The 10139-nt window shown below is 38.1% G+C and overlaps 1 protein-coding gene across 1 annotated transcript; it reads left to right on the forward strand.

The window, feature by feature from the left end:
* The first annotated feature begins 677 nt into the window (after positions 1-677).
* On the forward strand, positions 678-1808 carry LOC145786515 (uncharacterized). Its single transcript, XM_082598182.1, has one exon. It carries the CDS (start codon positions 744-746, stop codon positions 1707-1709), a length of 966 nt encoding a protein of 321 aa, XP_082454308.1. The 5' UTR covers positions 678-743; the 3' UTR covers positions 1710-1808.
* Positions 1809-10139: the final 8331 nt, after the last annotated feature.

The raw sequence follows: 10139 nt of genomic DNA on the forward strand, positions 1-10139 counted from the left end.
TTCGTAGAATAACGCAATGTATCGTAATTGCACTACATGGTTCGTTCAAGCTCCCGGGCTCCTTGGAAAGGTTACTGGTCCCTAAAATCATCCCGATTCCAAAAATAGGCTAGGCTACCCCCTGGCAACGCTACTGGGTCTCAGGGGCCAGCTGGGTAGTTGAGGTACCTATGAAAGGAAAGTGTAGATTGAAAACTCTGTGGGACTTGGTCGCAAAAATTAAATGGCGGAGCGGGCCAGGAAGACAGGCTTAACTTTTTCAATGCAAAAAGGTAAAAAATTTATTTAAATGTAGCTCTCAGTCTGTGAGCTTACTTGTGGCATATGCATATGCAAAAATTACAAAATTTGTTGGTGGAACATGAAAGAAATTTTTGAGATGGAATGGTAATGGGATGAAAGAAAATATCAGAATGGAAAATTGATAAAACTTTTTTCCATTTCATCCCAATTTTCATTCCCTGGTAGGGCACTCGATAGGGCGTCTGCTTAGCATGGTAGCCTATTTGTCGTTAACACAGAAATTGGCAATAATTTTTTATTAGTTCGTAAAATAAAATAAAATGGCATAATTCGTAGGCTATGTTGAAGAGAAATATGACATTTTGCTGCCACACTACAAGCTGTACGAAGTAGGCTACGCGATATACATTTTTTTATTTACGTTTTGCAGATACAGCTTATAAGCCATAAGTTTGCCGTTTACTAAGTAAGGCGCCTTAAAATGATAGCGTTTTTTGAAAATGAATGTCATTTACCAATGCTTTGGTACTTGCTCTGGCGATGAAGAAGGACATGAAGCAAAATCAACGGAACATTTGATTGTTGAACATCAAAGAAAGCTAGTTTCAAGGCTACGTGCAATCAGTGATACCAGTTGGTTTGACAACTTACAATTTAAAGTTATTTCTAATGGTTGGCGTGAGGCTACAGTGGGATGGCCCCCAACTAAACCGGGCTCCCATCATGTTTCTATTTCAGAAGGGAAAAAAGTTGTCAAGCAATTGCATCATGAAGGACTATCTCATCGCCGTGAAACTATCCCTTTGCCATTTCAGTGGCGAAACGAGTCAAAGTTGTCACTGCCAATCCGAAGACGTAATCCAGTTTTTCAGCATGTTCGCGCTGTACGTTATCCAGAGATCCATACGAAATATAACATAAAGCTCTCTGTAAAAAATCCAACTAATCATCAGAAACTACCCACTAGGACACATCCACTGAAAATAGAAAAAGAAAAACTTTTATCTAGAGGAGAATCAGATAACGAACAACAGCAAATGTTATTTCAAAGAAGGACTGTTATTCCCGAAAAATCACTTAGCTCAGTAAAAAATGATGGATGGACTAAATTTATCACAAAGCTTCCTGTCTTGAATCAACAAATTAAAGAAGACAATCAACTTATGAGAAGATTGACTGCTCGTTGCCGATCAGGAGAAAGAGTGATTGGTCCAACTCAAGTTTCTGTGGACTACGGAGCGGCAAGTACTGCGTCGAGTTTACCACAGAGTTTGTCTAAAAGCCTTCCTAAGCTTTTTCCCAGCGGAAAGGATTATCCCAAAAGACGCATGTCTGAGAGAGGAAATCTGCGGCTTTTGTTGACAAAACGAAAAAATTTGCCAAATGAAAGTTTGCCAAAAGATAATCCGAACGAAATGGACGATATCATGCTTGGCAAACAAATGAACTCATTTAAGTCTAATTGATCGAACCAAGTTTGGTTAATAGGCTATATGATGATAATATTGCAAACTTGTTTTGTTTGGATAAAGTCACAGTCATAATAAATTATACGACCATGGTGATTGTCATTTCTAGGTTTACGTACGGAGGTTGAAGACTTAGATCATCTTGAAGTCGAGGAAGCCCATCTTAATATCCACCTTTAAGCATCGTAGCACTGTATAGTGTATCAAACAGTCGTGTGTTCTTGTCTGGTGTTGAAGCAGCGCCCCATCTGAGCTTCGTGCAAGACTCTCACCACTTGCCTGGGCGACTGCTTAGTTTAATTTTTTTAAATATTCCTCTTGTAAGACATACAGCCTTTGGAAAGCACGAGACATCCAACTCATTGCAAAGAACTGGGCGAGCATAACATTATCGCCAGACGCTCTTAAAATTTCAATAGAAATGTTATTTAAAATATAGATAGTCCAATGATTAGTAAATCTTTTCAATGAAATGAAGTATGTTAAAGGTGATAATAACATTTGAACGTAACGTCAGTCGGGAGTCTTTTCAGAGTGGAGTGTGTCAGGTAAGCTATGCGCCATTTGCTTATCACGATAATTAGACTACAGGTCGTTTTACAACAGAGGATGTGATAGATTTCCTTCCGAACTGTGCTTTGAAAGCCTATTGTCTTACATCAAAGCATTTTTTCAGCTGTCGCTTCACATTTGTGAAACTCAGAGAATGAATAAAACAATGCACAGGGTTGGAAGTAATAACGGCTAGTTGTCACTATTCGATAGCGTTATTCGTTGCTTTCTGAATATCGAATGCTTATACCCATTCCTTTTAAATATAAATATCGAATGCGCGTTATTCACTGCTTTTTTATGCAAGCAACGAAATCATTATTCGTTTTTTACTAATCGATATTTAGGAGAACTGCAGCTGAATCATTTTTTGTTGTTCACTTGCTTCGTCGTTAAAACGAATTTACGAGATTTAGTCTTCGGATTACTATCTGACCTAGTCCCTTCCGGTTTTCGAACTTTAAAGGATTAAGAAAAATTTTACGGCAACACAGTTCAGAAAAACCATGCCGGTGAGAGTCGTTATCAATGTTGCCAACCGTGCAATTTTGGGCTTGTTTTTTTTAGTTTGCGGGTTTGACACTGAAATTAGGAGGTTTTTATTGTAGTCAACATTGTAGCCTATCCCTTCTTTTCAAGATAATTATTGCTTGGAACGGCGTAAACAAATGTCATTCTTGAAATAAACGTGATGCATGGACTGCAAAGGTTGTATTGAAAACTTTGAACTGCTAAACTGCGTGCTTTAAACTAATTGGTATTGGTTGCAAATTATTGGGCTTGTTTTTATGTTGATTTGCCTGTTTTTTTAGATTCACTTGCTTGTTTTCAAAAAACAACCTGACATCACTGGTCGTTAGATTCGCAAATATAATAACATACATTATAGGGGAGAGTGTCCAACAGTGCCCCGCTTTTTGGAAAATTGAGGTTTAGACATCAAAAAAAAAATTTTTATCAATTTTTTTTTTTCTATTATGAAAATTCCTCCTTTTCTTTAGTATTTCCACATTAAAAAAAGTTTGAAAGTTTTACACAAACTTCATAATCAGGCGTTAAAAATCACCTGTCAAAGTGGGACACTGTTGGATATGGTATCCAACAGTGCCCCGAGTAGGATCCAACAGTGCCCCTATCAAAGTAATTGGTGTCTTTAGTTGCAATATTGAGCCACTCTTTTTGCAATGATTACCCTAGGTATGAAACTTGTGTTAGTACCGGTATTGTTTTACATGATGGATGTCACTGAGCTGGTCAGGTCAAGACAAAACCTTTTAAAAGTGGTACATATGCTACACAATTATCACAGACACAAAATATAACAGCAACAATTATCATAACATGTAGCCTAGGACACGCTATCTGCCCGTCGTGGTCACTGTGCTTAAACGAAATAATGCGAATAGGTTCCAAGGAACCATGCGAACACACTGAGCTGTAGTTTATAGAACAGCCCAAGTTGCTGTAATTACTTTTTTTAAAAGCTTTGGTGTTGTGACCTAACCCTAACTACCAATTGCAATAAGGAAGGTGTTTATTCAACAGTCAATGAGTGAAAGAACATGCAATAGGCCTAATAGCCCCGATAGCTCAATTGGTTAGCGCGTCACTTCTGGAACGAAGAAGCTTCAAGATCAAGCGGCGCTGGTTCGACTCTCGGGGTGTGCGCTTGAGCAACGCACGTTAAGGACTGCTCTCCATCAGCGGCATCTAATGGATGGAATAGTTCACCGGCAACAAGACTTCAACAATCGGAAACTTCACTCTGTCAATCTCGGTGACCTGGCCTGCGTCAGTGATTCAAAGCCTCTACAAGTATGCGAAACTGCCAGGATTAAGCTCTGCAAGAAGCTTTCCCAGTCCGAGGAAAAATATTCAATCAATCAATCAATCAATGCAGGAGATTAAAGACATCATTGATTTGGCCACATGGAAGGTATGATTAACACAAGGTACAGACACAACACACTTTGGTAGGCCTATATTGGCATGTGGTTCACAAGAAATGGCTTGGTTTATGGAGCAAAATAACCAAATTTGACAGACAAAATTACTAAACAATAGGCCTACATATAGTTCAGGCACGAAACTTTTTCCACAGCCGAAACTTAGAAACACAGGCTACCGTACCAAAAACTCCCCAACACCTATAATATTGTTGATATAACATAAAATGTTGATAATCATTTTGGCACTGCACATTAATTAATAAAATCTCATGGCTTCCAACAGTGCTCCACCGGGGCACTGTAGGAGACCTCAAGGTGGGGCACTGTTGGAACCACGGGCCTACAAGATAAGATGGCGTCAGTTTTTTTTACCGAGGCCTACGATCTTAAACGTTATTACTGAAACCTAGTCTAGTGACTGACCAAGCATGAAAAACTTGTGAAGCATCCCTGAAGCCACCGTAAAAACTGCAACAAAAAAAGTTATAAAGTTCTGAAAATTTACTTTTTACCCCCTAAAACAAACTTTCATTTCTGCCAACAACAAGCAATGACTTATTTCTGCCTAACTTAGTTTCAGCAGCTTCTACGGACCACGTGACCACGGTAATGTACAGTTGAGTGAATAATTTGTCACGGATTGCGAAAAACGATTGGAGGGGTACTGTAGGCACCCGGGGCACTCTCCCCTAGCCTACAATATTTTTAGTAGCCTAATTTTGCTATTCATTGCATTTTTTAAGTATCGATCAGTGACGATCGGTGAGGGAAAGCAGTGCTTACCTGAGCGAAAACTATGCAAAATATAATGACTGAATTCTAGGTTTAACTTCTTATTACTTTTATCACGTCTATTTTAACTTGAAAATTACTGTATTCGTGACTAGAATTACTCGTAACGCTTGTGAGTAGTCTAAGTCCTCACCAAACCGCATGTCTTGCCTATAAATGCGAATTAACGCAAACGCTTCTGTCAGAAACAATCACTGAGGCTCCAGGTAAGCAACCATCAAACTTGCTTTCCCAGATTCAAAAATGTCAAAAAACGCCTTCGTTTTATCCAATCCTCACTCGTTTTGCAAAATGTCACCAGCTGCTTAGCCAATCAGATGTGTTATGGTATGGTTAGTTTTGCTTTCCCAGTGACGTCAATGCGAACATTCGCTAGAGCGGCTAGACTAACTCGTCAGAATGGTCTCTCGTCACGGTACAGAGCACAGCATCATAATGCCGAAATAATTGTTGCTGTTTTTTGATGTCTCCTCGCCATGTAGGCTACTTTATAGCCTACTAGCTTTCATAGTCATGCCTTTGCCCTTTTTACAGCGTTGATATAACGTTACTTCGCCAATGAACGTTCAGGTGCGGATGCAATATTTAGTTCGTTAAGCTTCTATACGCAGGAGGCAAACTTATCCAGCTTTTTGTACAAATTGCTTGCGGTTGTAATGTTTAGGCCTAAGTGTTAGTTTTTGTAGTGTAGGCCTAACTGAATATCTGAGAATGAACATTTATGACGAATTAAATATTTAGACAACTATTATTCCATGTCTAACACTGGATTTTGGTCCTGCAACGTTAAAATTAAGATTGTTCATGACTTCTAAACATTAAATGGATGTATAATCACGACATAGGCAAAGCACAATTTGACAGATTTTTATTTTTGATTTGTTTTGGAAATGCTCTCAGAGCGCACCAAATTGGAAGTGTTTTTAAAAATTTCTGAGGGAGGCCCCCCAGACCCCCCGCTGGAAGTGTTGCCTTCGGCAACACACCTTCGGGCTTCGCCCAACGGTTACGCCCTTCGTGCCTACTACCTTGCTGCAGCATATTTCCAAGTTGCTTTCCCAAACGGTTTAAGCCACCGAACGTCACTGGTATCGATAACGGAAAATCATTGCTTTTTTGGGCACTATCGAATAGTGAAATAGTCATTGCTTCTTGACTGACGACTTCCAATCCTGACAATGCAGGCAATAAAAGTGACATCATGAAATGTTGCAAACAGGATACTTGGAACGCTAACCTGGGTTACTTGTGGACACGAGGTCATCATAGGGGACCAAAACTTTTTCTGAACGAAAAAACACAGCATATTTTTTGAGTCGTTTTTTAAAAGTATTTTGTTCGCTCTTGTGAAGAATGTTGTCCTAAAAATCTTCTACTGAGTAACTGAAACAAAATTGTTTTAACTCTGTCCTGGTTTTAACAATCGTTTATTCAAATAAACTAAGAGTTGGACCAGATTGAGCCGAGTTAGTCAACTTTGCTGTGAGAAAAAAGTTTTTGGACATTTTCCACACTACGTCAACGTCAATACAAATCCTATACATAGGTAGGCTACGTTGTCGAGTGGCCTTATGATACTTCTAGGCCTACTACGCCAATGAATGTGATGGAAAGTAGGCCTATTCAGAGAGAATGTTCGGGCTTGTACAAACTTGAAGTGTAAAACGGTAAATCTTTGACTACAAAGAGTTTGATATTTTTGATGTTTTGAAAGCCTGGGATTGAATTTGTTAGTGGTTTTAGTAAAGACCCCAACGCCTAAGATTTTAGCTCGTTATGACGTCATAAAGATGTGGGGGCAAGCCCTTGAAATTTCGACGGCCAGAATTTTGAGGGCGTGCTCCACATCGATAGCGGATACTGCCAAGTTAGAAAAGAAACTGCTTTTGATTGATGGTGACTGCGTAAGAAAGGAGTCCAGTATTTGCCACGTGGTTATTTTATCAGAGGCGTATAAACAAAGACATGCAAAGCAGAACAAAAACACAAGATTCACTTTATTCATTAGTCATGATTTTAATAAAAAAAATCGAAAAACTACAGACGCAATGTAGCAAAAAAAATATATTCCGTATGGTTAAGTGAAGATAACCACAAAGCCACTTTTATACTGGTCTACTTCGCAAAAGTAAACTTAAGTTTTTCCTAAGCTAATTCTGGCAAACATATCAAGCGAAAAACACAGCAAGATATAAACAAATGGTTTGACTTCACTAAGAGAAAAGAAACTTGAAATCAACGGATGCGTGCAACTGTTCATGTGTTTCCACATTACAACAATTTGCATATTGTGTCTGTCACATCACGTTACTTCAAAGGATCTTTGAAATCAAATCATCGATGGTAAATGTTGCGCAAACACAACAACTCACAAGTTCATTTGCTTACACGGCTGTGAATAGACGCCACAACAGGACGTGATATAAACAAGACACCCACATTCGATGTTTAAACCTCCTCAAAAACGAGGTTTTGGATAGAAACTTGATTCAACAGCAGTACACGTAAAACTGGATCGATTTTAGTGGTTGAGATAGAAGATTCAAAATCTTTTAGTACTAAACATCTCAAGCCGTTGAGCATTTTCCATTTCGCCACTAAATTAGTGAGCAGTCCCACGTTTATTTTTATTGCAACTACAATTATTATTCATAAACCTTTATTGTTTGTTCAGCTTAGTTGTTTCTTTGTAAAATGCAAATAAAAAGATTAACGATCTTCTAAACAAGACGCCCGATCAACGATTTCTATCTGAGTAAACTCAATATCGATTTGATATGAAAGCACGTGACACCAAACCAAGAGCAAAGCATTGTGAAATTTTTGTCACAAAGACATAGTATTTTTTTCAAGATTCAACAAAAATAACGCTGTGCTAATGTAAAAGTGACTGTCAAAGTTACGTGGAAAAACAAACACAATAAAAATAAAGTTAGTGCGTGACGTTTAGTGAACAAGAATAGTGGCAAATTTCTACTCGGAAACACAGTATTTTAAACCCAAGTTAGTGTAGAGATTGAATATTATAAAATTACTGAGTTCGGATTCAAGAAAATGGAAATATTCGTTTTTTTAATAGTATTTAGAGGTGCCCAGCTGCAAACGCAATTTGTTTTCCCTTGATGAGTTAAATGCAAACGTTAAATCAATATGAAAGGGAGGGATTTAAAAATAGGCTGCGCCCCTTTACAAAAAGATTTGCAAATCATGAGATCTTGCTCTAAACGTTATGCAAAATATTTGTTAAAATCTTCCCTCTTTAACCTTTAATTAAAATTACATTCTCATTCCAAAGCGTAAAAAATTCCCACATGAAATACAATTGTCGTTTTGCGCAGCATGAAAATTTGATGATGCGATCGCAAAGAATCACGATAAGCAAAACAGAGAAAAACTAGTTAATTGTTCGTTAGATCGACTTGTCAAGGCAAAACAGTGCAAGTTTCGCAACAATATAACATAATTTTAACGTGATACAACATTAAAGTAGGCTAGTTTGAAAAGACGCTTTCTTGCGGGGTTTCCAGAAAATGCGAACAACATTGTCAGTTGTACATTAAAATGATGGAAACAGAGTAGTTTGTGTTAATGGGCAAAGCAAACCAATCATTTCTGCAAAAAAGAGCTTTTTTGTATAATAAACATGTCAGCGAACGCCTTCCCAACTAAAATTTGATGTCGCTTGCCAAAACACCAGCTGGACCGTGCAAAGTAACACGTTGGGTGAACTTCTAAGTGTGACAACATGTTATCGAAAAGTAGCGTTTCATTTAGGTGATATAAACGTCAAGAAGTTGCTAAGCAAGCCGTGTGCTGAAATCTGTTACTGTTAACAATTAACACGGTCTATTCGTTGGTTCGGCAATGCAGATCTCCAGACAACAAAATCTGTCATTTTTACATTGGTTCAACGCCTGCAGATGCAGAAAAAATGACGAATTTCGCTGTCTGGGAACACAAACCAGGCAAAACGGCGCCTTTTCAGCAAGCAGGGTCATCATATTCCACAAAGAGACGTCAAATTAATTTATCACCAAAAGAATAATATTCAAATTAGTTACAAAGTCATCGGTGGGTTGCAAGCTGAGAGTACTTTCGTTCACCAAACCCACTTACCCCTTTTGTTACTGTGCCTTCTATATTACGTACTCGCCATAGCAAAGCAACAACCATGAGATGTAAGTTTGTAACCCTCCCCAGACAGCAAATCAGTCTTTTTACATTAATTCAACGTTTGCAGACGTTGAATCAATGAAAAAAGACTGATGTTCCCGGCTGGGCACAGAGACTTTTGAGGCACTCTGTAGGCTGGATAGGACAACCAAAGATCAGTGACAAAATTAATGATGAACAAAAAACATAAAGTACATTTACAACTATTTGGCGTTGAAAAAGCAAAACAAAATTACGCAAGCCAATGTCAGAACTTCAAGAAAACGATAAATCATTTCTTTTAAAAAATTCCTTCGTAAACAAATTTCACTTTGACATAGGCCTTGAGACCAATCACCACGTGGACCACCATTAATGTGGACCAGCGTACTTTTTGTTAGCCCATAAACGTTTCATGAACTTCTCAGACAGCAAAATCCGTCATTTTTACATTGATTAAACGCCTGCAGACGTTGAATCACTGTAAAAATAACGAATTTAACTGTTTGGATTTAGGCCACAGGCCTTGCCATCGTGCGAGCTGGAGGCGAACAAAAACTCATGTCTATAACTTGCTAAACACACTTTTCCAGGCTTGTTTGCCCTTTTTGTATTTGCGTTACTGACGTTAAATCAATGTTAATAATAGCAGATTATGCTTGACCAAGAAATATTGTTTTCTTGTGTGCATTTGTACTGTTTCATTTAACACCTTTTCTTTCACTATGTGCTTTATTTAAATGTGTCATTCATTGTAAATCGAACATAGAATGCATATAACTTATCAACTAAATTTAAAAAAAAAAATTGATTATTATTTACTGATATGGTATCAATCGAGCAGGATTTAACAAAATGGGCAAACAAGCCTTGAAAAGTGTGTTTAGCAAGTTATAGACTTGAGTTTTTGTTCGCCTCCAGCTTGCACGATGGCAAGGCCTGTATTAAGTAAGCCATGATTTAGGGTCACTAATTGATCAAG

This window comes from Aplidium turbinatum, chromosome 17, assembly GCF_918807975.1.
Source record: "Aplidium turbinatum chromosome 17, kaAplTurb1.1, whole genome shotgun sequence".
Lineage (NCBI taxonomy): Eukaryota > Metazoa > Chordata > Ascidiacea > Aplousobranchia > Polyclinidae > Aplidium > Aplidium turbinatum.